At 44.9% G+C, this 20,210-nt stretch overlaps 1 protein-coding gene across 2 annotated transcripts; it reads right to left on the reverse strand.

Annotated features, from left to right (window-relative positions):
* Positions 1-1,212: 1,212 nt before the first annotated feature.
* On the reverse strand, positions 1,213-19,045 carry snx7 (sorting nexin 7). 2 transcript variants are annotated; one of them, XM_028433578.1, is made up of 9 exons: positions 18,861-19,045; positions 16,430-16,615; positions 16,234-16,344; positions 15,934-16,092; positions 15,349-15,547; positions 14,888-15,087; positions 14,101-14,187; positions 10,508-10,660; positions 1,213-2,114 (listed from the first exon to the last, which is right to left on the reverse strand). In XM_028433578.1, the coding sequence occupies exons 1-9, from the start codon at positions 18,942-18,944 to the stop codon at positions 2,037-2,039; spliced, it is 1,257 nt and encodes a 418-aa protein (XP_028289379.1). In that variant the 5' UTR covers positions 18,945-19,045; the 3' UTR covers positions 1,213-2,036. The 2 variants fall into 2 exon arrangements, with proteins under 2 accessions (XP_028289379.1, XP_028289378.1); XM_028433577.1 differs by having other exon boundaries at positions 10,508-10,669.
* Positions 19,046-20,210: the final 1,165 nt, after the last annotated feature.

Raw genomic sequence — 20,210 nt, forward strand, 5'->3', positions numbered from 1 at the left:
GAGGTGTTCTGGTAAATAAAAGACACACGTCACCTCACTTGTGTGTGATACATTTCTGAATCTTTTTTTCTGCAGATTTCATTCGGCTCTTCTCCAGTCAAAGGGAGCGTCTCCCCCTGTGTGAGGAACGGCGGTCGATCTGTTGGTTCTGTGTTGACGCTGCGTTGCATCATCAAGCAGAGACGTTTGCTGGACTGTGACTGAATCCTGCAGATAAAATGTTTCTCCAGGTGATTTAGATCTTTTTTTTTCTTCTTCCACAGGAAAAAGCCGTCAGGGTGTTTCTGACATCACACTGAAACATCGCGTTTAGTGGAAGGGACGGCAAGATAATATTTAAATGAATCCATGGAAGAATAAAACACTTTCATCTAAACATCCGGCTAATAAACGAAGAGGCGTCAAGATGGCGGATCAGAGCATGCTGTTAAAGACAAGGAGAAAGTTGTCTTAAATGTGAATTATTCAGTAGTAGAGACATCTGAGACATCCCTATTTTCTCCTCTAAAGATGTATCAAAAGTATTTTAGACCTTTTTTTTTGATGAAGTGCAGTCATGACTAAATATCTATGTGAATATTCATATTCTATTTCCAGCAGCGGCATGCTGTGCATGTGTGGGACACTGCACCAGCCTTCAACAGACACAGCACGTCCCCAGCCCTTTGTAAGCTTTGTTATCATAAAGCACACACAGGAAGACATGTGAGTGCAAACAATCCATCTGTAAACCAAAGCGTGTGTTCTGCAGGGTGAACAGCAGGAAATGTGGAGTTCATCTGTATGTACACGCCCCCCCCAGTATTCCCTTGTGGAAAAAAAACGATAATTTGCAAGGCACAGCTTTATTTAAAGAAGCCTTATTAATATTTAATGTGATTAGCTGTGTAGGATAACCTACTTAGAGGTAGCGCTGTGCATTCCTCAGATTAAAAAAATAGGTAATACATAATAAAGGTGATGTCTGTGGAGTCATGTAGGTCAGGTGCTTCCATGACCACATGAATTTTGTTTTTTAAAAATATGTTTGATGTAAGACAGTGTTTGCAGTGGAAAAACCTCAGAGGGAAATGTTTGAGCTGCAGTGGATCAGTGGTCGAGCAAGGGTGTCCAATAATCAGGAGGTTGGTGGTTCGAGCCCATCGTGTGTGTGTGTGTGTGTGTGTGTGTGTGTGTGTGTGTGTGTGTCTCTCTCTCTACCTCAACATAGGATACAAGGTGTTTTGTCATTTATTACATACATTACAAGCTTTCAGTCAGACGTGGGTAATTATTTTAAAGTAAAGATCTCTGCAACATCAGGCAATCACAACAACAATTCCAATGTTTTCATGCATGGTGCAACAGGTTTTGTGTCTTTGTCCACTCACGCATAACAGAAACAGGAGCACAGATTTCGAGTGTGAGGGGCTGACCCTGGTCATTGGTCCAAACCACCTGCAACCTGAAGCCCGGATGATGGAATCTTAATCATAATTTCATGATGACTTTCCTCCAGAGCTCTCTCTAGACGTGCAAACGACTTATTAAGGTGTTTTTTAATGATCAAAGGAACCCTGATAAAACAGACAGTTCTGCAGGAAGCATGTTGCTAGCTGAGCACCATGCAAGCAGCAGTAGTGTGGGGCGCATCATTTAAAGCATCTTCTCCCATTACAACATTTTAATGACTTTCCTTCCTGCTGAGTTTAAGGCGCTTCATGTGTCATTAAGTGAGGAAAACCATGTTTTACATGTAAGTTTGGGTTCCTGTGCTTCCGAGTTTGGCATCCACAGCCGTTCTCCATCCAGAACAAAAGGTTTCCACTGTGAAGCAGAAGAGCTTTGGCTACACATGGATGGATCACAGTGTTGGTCTCACTGGAACGCTGAGATTAACCTCTTTGGCCGGAGAGAAAGAAGTGAGAGAAAGACAGGCAGACAGAGGGCGCTTCTTTTTATATGTGAAGCAGATAAGTGGTTCAGAGTCTTTGGGTACAGAGACCGCAGACCATGCTGGGAGGTGAAGACCTCTACATTCTCATCATCACCAAGCTTTAGGACGAGTCCCCCTCTTTCTGCTCGCCGGACTCTTCTCTCTGAGACAGGAGGAAGGACTCCCACACAGCCAGGCACTGAAACAGAGGAGAAGTCATCATCATCACCACCATCATCATCCAGAGGGATGCAGCTGTAGTAAATGAATAACAAAAGGTTTACAAGGCTAAAAAAATGATTCATTGAATTGTGATTACATTAGCATAGCAATATGCACTCATAAAAAAAAACACGTGCTTATGCTAATGGACCATATGACTCAATACGTCACATGATCATGTTAGGTCAGGTATCATCCAATCATGGGTCTAGTACAGCCACAAGTGTCCGCATTGCGTGGAGGCAGGTTGGGGGTGTATGGGGGTACGGACATGTGGACCGAGGTTCGAGTCCCCAGACACCATCAGCTGGTTTGTTTTCACACACTGCCACGACACGGGGTTAGGAGGAGGTGACGGTTTACCTTAAAATGAACTCAGTATGAACTATTGTCTCACCAGCTACACTGAAACCTGAGCGAACTGTTGAGTCCTGAGAGTGAATATTGATCAATTAGATGTTGCTCTAAAGTCGTACAGCTGCAGTTTTTAACAGCTATTCTGAGTAGTAGCTGCTATCAGATGTAAACTTGTGTTCTTGCAGAGTCTAAGGAAGTTTCCCAAACGTCTATCCGCCACTTCTCCCCTTTGTCTTTTGATCTGAGTCTTCTTCTTTTCCCCTGGAACTCCCTCGCCATCTCATCAGTGAAGGCACATTATTGCAGCGACAGAGGCACACAGAGAGTCGCGGTGTGTGTGTGTGTGTGTGTGTGTGTGTGCGTGTGTGCGTGTTGCAGAGGGCTTGACAAAGTGAATCACACTTTTATGGCATAAAAGCAGTTATCTAGATAGCTGGAGAGGCAAGAGCCATGCAAGCAGAAACTGAAGACGACAGGCACAGACACCCTCAGAAGCCAATCAGCGAACCTGGATTCCACTCTGTCAGGGCATATCAATAAAGTCACTTCTTCCAAGGTAATAGCAGTTTGTTTAGAGGCGGCAATAAGTCAGAACCTCGGCTCCGTCTAACAGCCAATTTATCTCAGTGGCACCAACAGCACGGAGGCGGTGGTCAAGGTAAACCTCACCGGGTGGATGTGTGAGAGTTATTCAAATGTTCGCGCACCAGTTGAGCTTGTGCTCTCAGTAAACATTCATCATTTCTCATGATCACAGAAACCCTGATGATGCACAGACAGTTCTTCACAGCCTTCACAGGATTAAAGAACTGTCTCATGGTTCCATTACACAGACAGCAGCAGTGTTGGGGGTGCATCGTTTACATACAGTTCCTCTCATTGGAACAAATCGTTGAGTTCTCCTCATCACTAACTCTGGCTCCTATGCTTTCTGGTTTGCTCTACTTTCCATCGTCCATTGTCATAATAAAGTTTCAAGCAGTGCTAATGCTAATGCTAACTGGAGCTCTCATCACAGAATAATCAAAGTAATCAAGTACTGCAGTTAAACATTTACAGATTTTACAGTTCATGTACAGTTAATACCAACAGCTCTAAGACATGTTCGCCTCCGTCAGCCCCACAACACCAAGACTGACTCTAACACAGCACATTCAGATGCTTCAGTAGAACTAACAGGCTTTCAACTCAGCACGTTTTTAATCTGACAATAACGGAGACTGCTGGTCCAAACAGAGACAGGATTGTACAGTGGTGTTTATTTTCTATATGTCTGCCTAAAACATGAAAATGTGTCAAACCCTCAATGTGCAGACAGCGTCTCTACACCTGAACAGATTTAAACACACGCATGAGCCTTAATATACCAACAAAATACACGCACCAATTAATTAAACCCAGCACGGCACAGCGGCACACCCCCCTACAGCTAAACACACACACACTGGGTCAAGCAGGCACGCCTATGGCTAAAGCTCTAATTACAGGGTTCATTAGGAAAGCAGAGGCCTGATCAGCCCACAGCTATCCTCCAGGCTCTGCTGGTGCTAAACAGGTAAACAGGAAGAATCTCTCTCTCTCTCACACACACACAGGTTACACACGCACATGGAAAAAAAATCATAATTAATAGTATGGAGTTTGTTTTAGGAATACATATGATGCCCCCATAGTCTACCATGTACAGCCGACCCTTTAAGTCATCTTTCAGTAGCTACGATCATTTATCTTCAAACTGTAGAAACATTTATACAAAAACACTTTTTAAATATTTAAAGTTTTGTGACTTTTAAAAAAACTAAAAAAAAAAATACAGTAAACTGCACCAACACAATAAATGCCACTGGCCAAACAGTGTTACACTTGTAGTGGTTAGCATCACATGCAGGTTGCTAAGCAACAGAAGCAGCAGCAGGCATCTACACACATCTACATACCACCGAAATCACTCCCTAATAACTACATAGCCTCTCATTTTGTGGTGCTGTCCGAATGTAGTTAGACCCCATATAGGGCCCTCAATGTATCCCACAATGCATCATGAAAAGTAGTGTCCATATAGTATTTATTGGGCTATAACAGCACAAATTATAATGGCTAGAAACGTAGTTTGTTTAGCCGACAGGGATTAGTGAAAGCAACGATGTCATTAACGGCGACAGAAAATGATGGAGGTAGTGTCCAAAATGTCCGAAATTGCTTTCCCAATGAGTTCACTATATGGTGCCCTACACTGAACTCCACATGTGGGGAGAGGGGAGTGAGGGAGTGACCTAGGAAACAGCCTAGGTCATCTAACTCAAGTGTTGGTGCAGTCTTTGCAGCCTGTGCTGGTAGCCACTAACCCGAGGGCTCAGGTGGATTGTTAAACATCTGCTAAGTCGTCCAAGGAATCAACGTCTATGACAAAATAGTACAAACCACCAGAAAACAAATCAACAACGTAGTTACGTAGCTAGTAGCAGTTAGTGTGTCGGTGGATGCCTTTATTAGGCAAAGCTGCACATAAAAGCCAAACAGTTCCTTTTCGTCTTCATCCCTAAAGACATGAAACCGACACTCAGCCACAACCGCCTGTCCTTCAGATCCTGATTGGTCTGGTCTTTAGTGGAGGACAATGTAATCACTTAATGATTAGTTTTAGAAGAAGAATTTATCATAAGTCTAAGGTGGCCCAACATATGGAGACACCACCCACAGCCTGCCCCACAGTTTGGCAAAACATTCAAGGACTAAACTACATTTGGTATTTGTGACTTTGAGAGCACATGAAGACAACAATGAATAACACTTATTGTACATATTGTTGAGACACCTTCAGTCTCATGTGGTCCACTACATGTGATACATTTCTGTGAGGACACCATAAATAATTCTGAAATAACACACCACCCCTGTGTTTATACCAGTCCCCTTATCCAGCAGACTCCCTGTTGCTATGAGGTAACCGTGGCAACGCCAACAAGGCTTTGCCATCGATAATAAAGGCAGAGCATTTACAGCACCACAACCCAGCATCTAAGGCACGATCACTGCATCATCAATAACAACAAGGTTTCACACGAGCAGGCTGCCCGTTCAATGTTCAATCCTTCACATAATGGATGGAAGTGCAGCCTTTATCCACCACGGCCTGGCGCCCACAGAGCCCTGATCACAATCTGGTCTCACATGAAGACAACTTTAACCCACAGAAGTCCTTCGAGCAGAGAAAAACTCTCCCTCGGGCGACTGAGAATGTCAAAGTGGGACGTGATCAGACTGTGTCCGCATGAAACATCCGCTCACATTACAGGATATTGTCCTGCATATGGCTGCAGTGCACGGAGGCTTCGTTACAGAGACGGATGCAGGAGTAACAGCACGGCGGTGCAGAGGGCACAGAGACGTGGGCGAGTGTCAGGTCAGGTGTACGGACAGGTGAAATGTTTATGTAAAACATGAGAAGCTCTCTAATCCCATAAAGGTATGTGTGTCTGATTGGGCACTTGGACAATTTAGCATAATGGGTCATGTGGCCTAGGAGCTGCTGAACACAATGCTGCATTAAACAAATGTAATCATTTGAAAACAAACACAGAGTCATGTAAGGTGAGGGAAGTGTTTCCGTCCCCGGCCTGCTCCTCTGTCACTCTGAGTTAATGGTGCATGCGTGTCATATGGGAGTAGCTGTCAGAAGGACTTGAAGTGATGATTTGATGAAAGATATTTAAACCCTTTGAAATGTCGTCAGCTCAAGTCCTCGGGTAAAGTGCTGCAATTCCACAAAGATTCATCCATAAAAAGATGAATTATATGTTTGTCAAACTGCAACAACAGTCAGCCTGTCCTGCTTCCCCTCCTAATTCGTCCTCAACCACTCTGCTCTGTGTGTCCCCTCTCTCTCTCTCTCGTCCCCCTCCATTCATTCATTCTCAGCCCCCACTGAGGTGCTACAGAACCCTCCCAGGTTCAGGTGTCTTATTAGACTCTTATAGGCCTTCTCTCCATGTGCTCCACACCAATAAATCATTCACGGGCCCCATGGCTGCACCAGACCGCTCATTCTCCACCAGAATAATAATAAAAGAGCAGGACGGATCTCGTCCTGTGGGATGGACGGTACTGTTTGCACACGATGTGGAATGGAATGTGTCACGGTCACCTCTTTGAATAGATCATCAGCTGGAGAATGCAGGGGCACTGTAGCCAAGACTCTCATTCTAAAGAACCTTATCCTTTCTGTGAGGCACGGTGGTGGTAGTATCAGGGTTTGGCCCCGGTTTGTTGCATCCAGGTGAGGACAGCTCATCATCATTGATGAATCCATAAATTCTGACACCCAAGCACCACACCAAAGGTGCAGACACTCACCTTATGTACAACAAATGACTGGTAGTTAAGGGTGGACCTGGGGAAAGCACTCAGATTACCCGTAGACATTGTGGAGACCACCTTAAAACTGGAACGGAACTAACGGTGCCCAGACAGGGGTGTGCTCGTTGTCACTATGTAGGCCCGATAGCTGTGATGAAGATGGCCGTGGATCGGGAGGGACAAGCTGTGGTCTAATGCTGCTTGGACACAAGCTGGGACTCGATCACCACGTACCATCTACTGCCACCTACCATGACTGACAGCAAGTTCTAAAGGAAAATGTGGGAACTTCTGTCTGTGAGCTGAATCTGAAGAGAAAGAGCAGCAAGTCCTGATGAAATGAAAAGCTGTGGAAGGACCTGAAGTACGCAGCTGACGTGAGGAGGAAACCCACTCCAACACATTTCATGAAACTCATTAATGAATATTAAAGCCCTTAACAAAAAAAGCTCTGCATTTATTTGGAAACAGTGGGCTGCATCCAGATGGAATGAATTCTCAGAGGATCCACAAGTGTGCCAAAAACCAGCAGGTGCGTGGGGTAGTGATTACTAAAACCCTGCAAACACAGTGGGATCCTGCACACACAGGTGCTCTGCTCTGAATATGTATTATTATTAAAATCATCCCACCATCACTTTTCTACTCAGAGACAGGACACTCTCACCAAACAATCACTGCATGAACTTGTGTTCTCCTATGTCCATGAGGGCTGCTCTGATTTTGTCTCTCTGCTGTGACAGAGCTGCTCTTCACGGGGACGCTGCTGCTCGATAAAAGCACAAGACAGGTACCGACTGAGCTGCATCCAGATGACGCGCTGCTGCTGACAGCACAGACATTTAATCATCCGAGTCATGCACTGTTTATTGCATATAAATGACAAGGTGTGGTGGATCCGTCACATTATGACCACCTGCCTAATGCAGTGTCGACCCCTCTGAGGACTCCACTTGACCTGTGAAGGCGTGTTGTAGCATCCGCACCGAGATGTCAGCGACAGATTGAAGCCCGGTACATGATGCGTCAAGCACACAACTTGAACTGGTTGTTGTGTTCTTCAAACTATTCCCAGGTTTGAAGAACCATCAGACCAATGTTGGACATGCTCCGCAACAATGCTAGTCTAGGTGTCAAAGTAACCATAAATGGCAGGTTTCCCAGAAGACCTTCTTCCTGTTCTGGTTCAATGTGTTCCTCTGGTAAGAGACGCACTCAGCAATCCATGTGAAGTCATGGAAACCATCAGAACAGGCCGCCTTCTTTTATTGATCCATGCTCCAGGTCTTATGTGTCCTCAGCTTTCAGCAGTGGACAGGGGTCAGCATGGACACCCCGACTCCTCTGCAGCTGCTCTGTGTGTTCAGACACCTTTCCATCAGAACCAGCAGGAGCTGTTTCAGACCATACGGGCCAGCCTTCACTGCCCACCTGCATCGATAAGACTCCTGCAGACTGGGAACACCACACAGAGCTGCAGGATTTGTTATCGTTTTAAAGTGAAAGAAAGTGTTCTCAATGGGCCATGAAGCAGACGGGAAGCACAGCCAGCCTGAAGGAAGGCTACACCAAAACCCAACTTCGACAGAATAAGTTGGAGCGGTCTCTGGGGGTTTGAAGCTCTTTTACAAAAGAGGTTTTCAGGAGCCAAAAAACTGGAACCCCTCATGCAGCGCTAACACAACAATTTGTTCTTAACTTCTGAGTGCTCAAGTTACGAACCTTCGAGATTCATTAATGTTTCATCTTTAAAGTATTCAGAAGTAGGTACTACACGTCTGTGTGGTGGAGCTCATTAATATGCAGCGAGCAGGTTTCTTTGTGCATGTTCAAGGCTCCATGTCCATAAATCTGGTCTGATTGTTGTTTTAAAGCTCAGTTTCCAACAAATTATTTCACTGGTTATATTAGAAAAGCTTTCACTTTCAGAGTCCAAGAGACTCGCCTGTGGGCTTTTTCTACACACACACAGAGACACACACACACAGGCACACACACACAGACACACACACACAGGCACACACACACAGGCACACACAGACACAGGCACACACAGACACACCACACACACAGACACACACGCACACACAGATACACACACTGTTGTATTGCATTTGCTTGCCAAGGGGCAACTGTACTGGGTGATGAGTGTTTTTGTCAGGGCTGCTGCAGGCAGAGGCACTGGAGAGAAAACCCAAATATGACAAGGACACACACACACACACACACACAGACAAACAGACACACACACACACTCCACCCTAACAATGCTTTCTTCTGATGTGTTTCCAGCTTCAGAAACTGTTGAAGAAGAAAAGCTGACTGAACATTTCACACTGATGGAAGCCCCGCTTCTTAAGGAATGATGGAACTCCATCATTTTACATGATGTGCTCACACACACTTAATAATATTCAGATATTTGTGTATGTTTCATGTCTGGAATCCGAGGCCTGTATTTGAGTCTTTGAATCTCACCCAGTACGGCTAATGCTTGGTTTGTCAGACAATTTAACTATTATATATACACTATTTATAATTTTATTTGAATTACTTGTGATGGCAGAACTTCGATGATAGGACTGAGAAACTTTTTCACGTCACAGTGCCTTCCATTTTGATCATTTAACCCTTTAACCGCCAGGATCAAAGTGAATCTTTTTAAGGTTGGAGTTCATTATTTGAAAGAAACTGGATTTATAAATAAAATAATAACTACAGACTCAGTTCTGACCTGGTTTCTACAGCTGCCCACAACATGTAGCTCCAACATGAAACATATCCGACATTATCTACTGATTAAAATTCAGCAGAATTGAGCCAAATTATTGAGGTCGCGAGTCACAGTTATCAGCTCAAAGTGTTGATTAGAGCCTGAAACGCTGCAGTGGGAGTCCTCTCATAATAACACAGAGTGATGTGTCTTCACTCTCACACAAGCCTATAAACCAACAGACTGCTGCTGCTTCAGTGTCAGGACACGCACAGTGGTGAAGAAATAAAGTCATTTAGCTGACTGGATCAAAATCCAGATCCTGTTGGCACGACCCCTCCTGCCAGATAATTGTCTTAAGAGCAGAGCTGAGTCTGGAAATGTGTCTTCTTTGTGAGGGGAATTAAAAATGAAGCACTGCCTCCCTCTGCTGGCAGAGCTCCAGCCCTCAGCACCCAGATGGAAGCACATGTCAGCCCTAACTGCACACGTAGACTCCAGCATGACTAACAAAACCCATAAGGCGCTAAATGATTGCTGCTGTAACGGCTTCATTGTTTCATTGTGCGCCTGCTGTAATGCGCTCTGCCTTCAGCCGGCTCCATTGTTCTCCTCTCAACGTGCAATTCTCTGCTGTCTCTGCCGCGCTGCCTGCTCGTTAATCTGGATTGCAACGTGCACATCTCTCTTTTCTCGGGCTCGCTCTGCTCTCCCCTCACATTCCTGTGACTGTGACAGTCATCAGAGACGACCTGAGCTGGGCTGTAGTCAGACTACAACCACTGCATTACATGGAATTCATCAATGGAAAATAAAGGTAAGAAAAACTTTCAAATAAAACTTCAAACCTACTTCTGTCACCAATTTCTGCTCCTCTACAGACCGTCCAACCTAAGCGACAACTTCCAGCCCCCAAAAACCGCCCACAGCCACGCCGCTCTCACCTTCTCGTAGTACTCCACATTCTTCTCCGCGCTGGAAACGAAAGCTGACCTGAGGTCAGTCCTCATGCTGCTCAGCCAGCGGGACCAGTCTCCACGTAAGGCGTTGTTAGCCAGCTCCACCCGGTCCGCCAGACCGTCCACCTCCTCCTGCAGCTGCCAGCCCAACACACAAAAAAAGCAACTTAAAAATTAACACTTCTAAAGAGCAAACCTCACAGTCTGACAACGTCTGACAAGGCATCTGTTTTTATGACTCGGCAGCAGAGATGCTGGCGTTTTGTTTCTCAGTCTGTGTGTTTATCATGTTTGTTTAAGGCCAAAGTGTTCAGAACAGTCAGGTAACAGACTTGGAGCAGGCAAACACAGAGTAATATGAGAGCAGTCTCAGCTGCCGTTACAGAACTAGCAGCAGCTGCAAAAAGACTGCAAAATGAAGCAGAAGAGTCTGTACGAGCAGATCCACTAAGTGCATCTAGTCCCGCTGTGGATTCTAAATGCAGATTCCATCCACTAGCATGGAGGGGGCGGGGTTTATGACCCGTCTTAAAATCATTAAGGCCTTTTGTGCTAACCTTGGTATCGTAGTCATGTGACCGTGCTGTAGCTTTTTACTTCTGGTGGAAAAATAACCTGCAGAACAAAACCGGCTATGATCCTAAAGACAATGGAGACATCTCATTGGCTCGTTTTCCTGTCTCAAATAAAACATGACACATTGACATATTATCCTGCTGTGGCACCTCTCTTCAGAGAGAGAAGATGGGAAAATGTTTTATGGATGCAGCATTAAACAGGAAGCCTGATCCAAACTTCTTACAATAAAGTAACACTGCTGAATATTGAGTGTGTGTGTGTGTGGGTCAGTGAACACAGCACAGCTCTCAGGACCTCGCCGAGTGTTCAGTGTTTTGCAGTGTTTATACAGAGACACAAGGGAACTCATATATATCACATCAATATGTGCAGCAGAGAAAAGCCTGTAAAATAATCAATGAACATGATTCATCTGTTATCAAAGCTGCATAAATGATAAATGTATGTTTACATATCAGGACTATTACTCGTCCTTCTTAAAAGCCATATATTTGTGGACCTGCTGTTTTACTGTATAATGTAATGCTTCTTAAGTGAGTGGTCTAAAAGCCGTTAGAGCAGCACTACATAACCATTAAGCAAATAACAGCAGACGTCTGCAGCCACTGTTGAAGTGACTCACACTGATTACAAAGTAAATCACCGTGTGTTACAGTAAGGACGTGTGAGGAGCCTCCAGCCCGTCGGTCTGCACACCGAGCAGCGATAATCAGACGCTATCAGCTGGATTCACAGCACAGAGCCAGGATTAGCTGGCTGACATTTAGACTGACAAATGGCATTTACTCAAGTTCAATAAACAAAGCATGCTTAACATGGGCTTAACACACACACACACACACACACAGACACACACACTGAGGGGATCTCAGTGGCCTGCTTGTTACTGCAGTGATATCGATCCAGCCATCTTGTCAAGCCTGTGTGTGTGTGCTACATGAAATATAGCATTAGTAACACAAAAATGTGTGCGTGCTTTGTAGGTATGCAGTGTGGAGGACAAACACACAACCCCTCCATGAAAACATTAAACATCTTACAAAGCAAATACAAATAAATGCTTAAGAGAAGAAGACACAGGGTGAAAACATGTACGTTCAACTATCCATGAAGGTGTTTCTGTGCTGTGACCTGTGTCTTAAGAAAGGAGAAGAGAAGAGAAGAGAAGAGAAGAGAAGAGAAGAGAAGAGAAGAGAAGAGAAGAGAAGAGAAGAGAAGAGAAGAGAAGAGAAGAGAAGAGAAGAGAAGAGAAGAGAAGAGAAGAGAAGAGAAGAGAAGAGAAGGTGATGGACAAGATGATAAAGCAGAAGAAAAGGGAGAGGAAAGAGGAGGAGGTGGAAGAGAGAGCAGAAACAAGTAGCAGAAGAAGAAGGTGGAAAAAAAAGTATGAGAAGAAGATGAAGAGTGATTTATTATACCTGTAACACACACTCAGTCACTCAGTGCCTGCTGCCAAGCTGAAACAACACTGCCCCCTGCTGGCTGCCACTGAACCTCCCTCAGCCTGACTCACATTAAAAGGCCCAGCAGTCCTTCCAGGAAAAGGTCACTTCATGGAAGCTCTGAATGACTGCTCGTCCTGATCTGACAGCTGACAGCGATAAACAAACATGCTGACGTCACGTCTTTTGTGTGTCGCACCGCTCCGTCACGGTGTGCGACTTCAGGACAACAAAACGATCAGATCTGCTGACAAACAAACATGCAGACAGATCTGTGGTGTCTACACTGTGGAACTGTCACTGCGGCTAGGAGCACTACTGAGCTGAAGATACCTGGTGTCACAAAGCGTTTTTTTTGTCAGGACCTGGTGCAGGTTCACACTTAAAGTGTGTGTTTGACGTGTCATCCGACACTTTTTCCCCACGAGAACAGAGCGTCGGTGGGTCACACACATTCTCCAGGAGGAACGCTCCCTCGAGTGACTTCATCAGTTCTGAAAGTCCTCAGGGGAGGAGCTGAAGTGTCTTCAGAAGACCTGATAACACGGCCCGGATGAATGAGACCAGCATATTTCTCATGTGAACATTCATTCTCCATCAGTCAGTAGTGACGGCTGGTTTTGTGATCTCTCTGTCTGAACAGACTCTGGAAGAGTTCAGGTTCCTTTAGGTCCAGCGGGTCGGCTTATTCGATGTGTAATACACCAGTTTATATTCAGTACCTGCAGCTGGAGGCCTCTGATCACAGGAGCCTTCCTGATATCTGAAGTTATTTCTTACAAATCAACATTTTTCTGCCACATAATTAATGAATTAATGAATGAAAACATTCTTTCAAAGCTCAGTGTGTGGCCACGATAACAAAAGCATCCATTTGACATTTCCCTTCTCATTACTGCAGATCTGTTAAGGGCAGAAGTAGCCTGGTATGCATCAGAGGCTGGGGGAGTGAATTAAAGCTGGTCCATTCACACACACACAGCTAATTAAAGCTGGAATACAATACAAGTCTGTGGGGGGAAATCTCAGTCCCACTTCTTAATTAAAATCTCACAGATGGATTTTGATATTAGCTAGGTGAAGGGGATACACACCTGCAAACCTACACTCACACACTCTCACACACACACAACATGCACACAGATGCAAATGTAAAGAGTCTAAAAATAGCGCTGTCCTTTGCTCGCCGAACTTTCCGTCTCCTGACACTGTGAAGCGACTCATCATCCAAGAGGGGTATGGGAATTTTCATTATGCTGTGATTAGCTCCCGGGCTTACAGTGTGAAATAATATTGACAGCTCTTATTCCCACTGAGCTGAGGACTAACTTCTAGCTGACAAGCCTGGATATTTAGCTAATCCTCCTGGGAAGCCCCCCCCCCCCCCCCATCCCACTCCTCGATATGAGGTGAGGGTGGCCCTGTGGGAGAGGCCCCACTCCACACTTCACTTTATTACACCTAATCTCTGGGAAGATGACTGGAAGACACACAAACACATGGGCTGCTGGAAGGAGAGGAGTGTGTGTGTGTGTGTGTGTGTAGGAGTACACTTACTGCTTCTTGGTCGCCTTTCCTGGACAGCAGAGCCTCGTTCTTGGTTTCAAACTCGGCCTGGATGTTGTCTCTTCGTCTCATCACAGCCTTGAACAAACCAGCAGAATTGGTTTTTTTAAATCAACTTTGTCCTAGCTACCTTTATTTTAAACTTTTACCTTTACTTTTGTTATACCAGCAGTTTTGGACTTTGGGTAAAGAAGTGCTAAATCAAGTGTGACAAAGCCAAATCCAGTTCTAGACACAAACGAGTGCTGTGTCTGAGGGTAAAGCTCAATGTGTCACTGTCACCTCTTTACACTGATTATTGGCTGTCAGGCTGTGGGAGAGTGTGTGTGGGATGATCCAAGGAGGGAGGGCATAAAAGGGGACCAAGACTGTGGACAGAACAGTAGGGTTGTGCCACAGCTGGTGTTTTAATCCTGATTCATATGTCTCTGCCCAGCTAATAAATCAAAGAAAACAAACAAATGAAGGGACTAATGTGTCGGAGCCGGGCAGCTCGCATCACTGAAGTGTTTCCAAAACAGGGAATTTCCTCACAGGTGTTTTTCCACCACAGGAACTCAGCCAACCATTGCAGTGGAGAGTCCACCAGGCTCACAAGACTACGTAGTAAACCAGTAACTCTCAGTCCACAGTCCAACAAAGCCTGTCCAGCTCTGGAAAGTCTTACAGTCCAACTGCATGTAGTCAGGGTCATTACTGGGTACCGTATAATCCCAGATGACACTCTGCAGTTATTGTCTACCCTCTACATTCTCTGATCTGTGTGGTCTGGCCTCACCTTCAGCGTCTCAGCACACAGGACGTACTCGTGCAGGATGGGCAGCAGGGAGTCCGACAGATGGTGGATCTGCTCCTCCGTTTCCTTCCCGCAATGCTCCATGCAGCTGGCCATGCCCTTCAGCGGCTCTGCCAAGTCCTCCTCTGACTCCACCCACTGCGTGTAGGTAGGACTGTACTGCTTCAGCTCATCCAGATACTCTGGAGACAAAAAATAATATTAATAATTTAGAAAAAATTGAGACATTCAAGGAGCATTTTCAAAGTCTGATGATTCTGTCTCTCTGCCCTCTGGGACCCAAAACCACAAGCAGGTTAAAAACACTGTCAACAAAACATAGAAAGAAACTGTGAGGACATCAGAGTCATTAGATTTTGTCTTAGACTGTAGAAGTTTCTAGAGTCGCTGTACATAGAGTAAAAAACACCATGTTTGTTAAGGTCGAGTCTCAGCCGCATCACCTCTCTGCTCCTTGATGATCCTCTGGGTGACTCTGTCCACAGAGCAGATCTTGTTGCTGAAGTTCTCCGCGTACTCCTGCATCACAGTGAACTCCTCCGGCCGGCTCCTCAGACCTCGAACCGAGTTGGCCACCGCCCTCACCGTCTCGCCCATCCTGCTCAGGAAGCCCGGACCCTGTTTTTTGTGCGGTGCCAGATCCTGCAACATCCAAAGGTTCACGTTATTACAGCAAGGCCTGACCCCCCCACCCCCAAACAGAATATTCATCCTGGTCTGGATGATAACAAATCAGTTTATGAGTAATGAGTCATTTCTATGGTTAGCCTTAGCTTTAGCCTTAGCATATATACTGGAGGTAGGAGTCGTGATTGATCAGTGTTGCTATGTGTCCTCCTACATTCTATAGTTGCCATGGTTTCTTTAGCAGACTGGAACTTTCCATAGCAACAGTCTGTTCACGTAGCAACAGTCTGTTCTTGAGAAATAACGGACAGCTGTGTTCACCATGGCCGACTCTGCACATGTCTCTGCAGCATTACACCATGTTTGTGAGAAGGTGAGTGAAGACGCTTTTCTGTGCGCACCTCTGCAGTGAGGAAGGCTTTGAAGTGCTCGCCGTAGGACAGAATGGGATGCTCGGATATCTTGTTGAGGAAGCGGTGCAGGGCTCTCCGTCTGGTCTCGATGAAGTCGTCGTTGAAGCGCTCCACCATGCCTTTCATCACAAACTTCTCCGGGAGAGGCTGGAGACACAGCGAAATATAAACTGAAAAACATCCCACTACCCTGAGGACGGCTCTGAAGGAGGAACTTTGGAGAAGGTTCCAGCTCGGGAATCAGTGCAGGAGGAGAGTCTCCTGGTATTCCAACACTGCGATACGTACATGGACGATGAGCGTCGGATGATTCTCTTCCAGCCTGCTTCTTAGCCACAGGAAGTCCTGGTAGCGCCGTCGTACCTCGTACTCACAGGAGTCAAACTCGCTGCGCGTGGTCTGGAGAAACGAATCAGCACCATCGTCACACAGATCTGCTCCCATCGTCTCACACTGTCTCATATTGTGTGTACAAAGGCTTCACCTTAGTCACCACTCTGTACATGATGAAGGTCTCGATGGCGGTGACATGGCTCTCTGGGTTGTCAACAGTGATGAAGATGTCCTTATTGTTAGGATCCGCCTGCTCCTCATCCTCCTCCAGTCTGTACTGGTTGACCATGGAGCTGGGAGAGTTGGGCATGGGGCTTCCATCCGCCAGGGAGGTGTTCTGGATCAAGAACAAGAAGAGTCTGACACATGAGGATATGACATCACAGCATGCAAACTCACAACAACACTGTTATGTTTAGAGATGCTGGGTTTAGTCTTCCACCAGCCTGTCTGTCTGGATGTAATGTTGTCACATTCAAATGATCCTCTTTATGCAAATGTCAGCGAAGCATGCGTGTGGTCTGTTTCCTCTAACAACAGCCGAGAGAAGCTGCTGAGGTCAGCAGCCTGCACTCCCCCACACTGCTTAATGACACCAAACAATGACGGCAAACACGTCGACACTTTTCTCTGCGGAGAGCTCTCACTCTGATATATTTTTCACACAGCCTGCCGTGCTTCTCTGAGAACACACGGTCGGCTTCTGACCTCTGCTGAACTAAAGTTTATTTAGACCAGCTAACACTTATGAGATTAACTGGTTGTTATGGTAACAGGCTGAGCGAAGAAGGACCCGCTCTGTTTTAACTTGTTTGTTTGTTTTACAGCCTCTATGAGCCATGTATTTTACTCACATCCGCTGCACAGAGCCTGCAGATCAGCTAAATACCCACTGAATTTTTGTCATGTGACTGCTGGTCACATGTGAGTCAATCATGGCTTCCTAGCTGAGCTGAGGTGAGACAGAATATTTTTTTTTTCTCAGAATCCTGTTAGTGGAAATTATACATTTTTGGGCAATTTATAATTGAGACGAACTACACGGTGCGTTCAGGGACTTTAGGGTTCTGAGGACTAAAGAAGGAGCCTGGTCCTGCCACATCCTGCAGCACACATGATAAATATTACTACTAAACCTCTCGTAAATGTGGCTGCGGTTGATCCGGACTTGTTGGAAAACTGGCTTCCTTCAGCCAGTGTTTCCATGCATCTCATTCACCAGCTATCCCCAGTGACCTACATTCTGTCCCTTCATTGTTGAAGGAGTCAAACTCTGTTCCTCTGATTCCATCAGCTGTGTTTCTGTCTCATTGCTGCAGCACCCCAGATTAAATGAATGAATACACGCAGCTACCAGCGAACTCTGAGATAATCAAGATTCATTTTACATGAGCTGTGAAAGTGTTTAAATGGTGCCAGCCGAGATCACCGACTCACAGCGTGGAGTGTGAAACACTGCCGTGTCCTCATAAAGTGGCTAAACAGTGTGTCAGCATTTGTCTCTTCTATCTCCACTCTGTGGAGGTCCTTTCCCCTTTAATATTCACCGGCCTCCATCACAACACCTCCACCTATCACCTTATAAATAAAAGTCTGGCCTCAGTCCTGCATGTGAAGACTTGACGCTTCCAACTGGAATCTGCTACAAGGCTAGTTTAAATGAAAGAGGTAACACTAATATATGAGCTAATGATGAATTGGATAAATTAAAAAAAAATAAAGTTGCATATAAATATGAATATAAAACAGAAGGAGCGCTCACATTCATTCAAAAAGTCGTGTCTTATTTGTCTGTAGTAGTCGTACAATTTAACTTCACCTGGTCACATGACAAGGAAGCCGTTAAAGACATGTGCATGTTTCCATTAAAAACAAGAAGTACAAGAAATATTAAAAAGCCCTAAAAACTAATCAGAAAGTGTTCTTTTGTTTCTTTATTATTATTCATTCACACAACTCAGGTCAGGTTTGGAGTCACTTGGTCACAAAGTGCTAATGAAAAACTAATGAAAATGAATTTTATTCTAAAATAATTATATTATTATATAAAATAGACACAGCCCCTCATTTACAAAAGAGAAGTCACTGATTAAGAAAACCTGTCCCACAAAAATTATGCCATGATCACGTGACAGGTAGGCGACTGTAAGATATTAGTATTAATATTTTTCTATGAAAATGTTCAGATAAAACAGAAGAGTCAATCAATGGTCCACTTTTGAGACGCTCCTGGACCAGATCTCTGTCTAACATCCAGCTTCAGACGGGCTTCACCTGGGTACCTGCTCCTACAGAGTTCTGGGAGCTTTGCAGCAAAGTGAGGAAACTTTAAATCGGTGCAAATGTGGATGGAGTCTGGCGCCGGGATCAAAGGTCAGCTGATCAGCTGATCCGGACGCTTCCTCCCTCCGCGCCGAGCTACAAACGGGCAAAAGAAAATAGACCCAGGCAACGTCCTGGAAGGGTCTGATATTCCTCTAGAACTGAACCGGCTGCGTGTCCGAGTTCAATCCACGTAGTGAGGAAAGCCACAGCAACAGTTTGTTCGCTGGGAGTCCGAGTCTCTCAGAGCGCCTTCTTACCTTGCTGAAAACCTCCAGGTCTTCGTCCTCGTCCAGGTCCAGCATGTGTTCGGAGAAGTCCGCGGGGACCGCCTGTCCGCTCATCGCACTCTTTAACTTTGTAAATGAACCGAGCTCATCAGACAGACCTGAGCTAAACTTCCACCATAACTTCAGAGCCGCAGAAAGGTGCGCAGACGCACCGCGGGCTGCGCTTCCGCTGAGGCATTTCACAATAAAAGACGCCCCCAGTTCAATCTTCTGATTAGTTCCATCTTTTTCTCCCATATATAATATAATATAATATAATATAATATAATATAATATAATATAATATAATATAATATAATATAATATAATATAATGACACTGCTATGATCAGCCTTCGCCTGTTCCACTGGGGATTCGAACTTACGTCCCCCAGCACCAAAGTCAGTGACTTCAGCAGCAGAAAATCTGCTATCTTCAAAAAATCAGAGTTAACAAAAAACAACAAAATGTATCTAAAATAAAAATAATATATATATATATATATATATATATATATATATATATATATTTAAAAAATAATTAAATTAAATTAAATTAAATTAAATTAAATTAAATTAAATTAAATTAAATTAAATTGGCTTTTATTTTGATGAAAAATCAGCGTACTTCCGGGTGTAATGTTTCACTTGACGCAGCTGAATCCTGATGGCGCAGATCCGGAAGCTTTCTGAAATCACTCCCTCCGTGATTCAGCTGGGAGGGGCGGAGCGGAGCGGGTCGGAGCCGGGTACAGCTGCAGGTCAGCCGGAGCAGCGGGAATAACACGGGTCTGTGCTGTGATCAATAGAACAGATCATGTGAAACAAAGAAGAAAAGTCGTCATACTGCAGGAAATCATGTCATCAACCACGACTGTGCTTTAAATGAAGAGGAGTAGCAGCACAGACACACACATACAGAGTCAGGGAACAAAGGACCTTATATGAGCTGAAAGTCTCACACAGCAGACTAAACACACAGGGGTCCCTTCACAGGACGGGCTTCAGCTCTCTGTGTTAATGTATATTTTGAAGGACTACATCCCAAAAGTGAGCAAAAAGTTGCTTACTCAAGCAAACTTTCAAAAGTTTTGCTTCACATTTAGATTCAGCTGTAGACTGTGACTATGGATCAAAAGACTGTGGGCTTGCAGCCACATTCTGCATGCTCATGGCGGTCTGCACAGTTTAAAGGTCGGAGATTTCATTCTGATGCACTATTTGTTAAATTAGTGTAACTTCTTTTTACAATCCAATAGCAACCGATTAGTTTGGCAACAGAGAAATCAATGGATGCAGCTTAGAGAACATCTAACCACATGTTATATTCTTAGTTATCCAC

The sequence above is a fragment of the Parambassis ranga genome, chromosome 20, assembly GCF_900634625.1.
Source record: "Parambassis ranga chromosome 20, fParRan2.1, whole genome shotgun sequence".
Lineage (NCBI taxonomy): Eukaryota > Metazoa > Chordata > Actinopteri > Ambassidae > Parambassis > Parambassis ranga.

What these genes read in the sequence shown, in the direction of transcription:
- snx7 (XM_028433577.1), bottom strand. Translation starts at nt 18,944, where the DNA reads ATGAGCGGACAGGCGGTCCCCGCGGACTTCTCCGAACACATGCTGGAC. An exon ending in ATCCGACGCTCATCGTCCAT is followed by an intron (nt 16,093 to 16,233) that starts GTACGTATCGCA and finishes CTGTGTCTCCAG; the next exon opens with CCTCTCCCGGAGAAGTTTGT. An exon ending in TGTGTGCTGAGACGCTGAAG is followed by an intron (nt 14,188 to 14,887) that starts GTGAGGCCAGAC and finishes GGTTTGTTCAAG; the next exon opens with GCTGTGATGAGACGAAGAGA.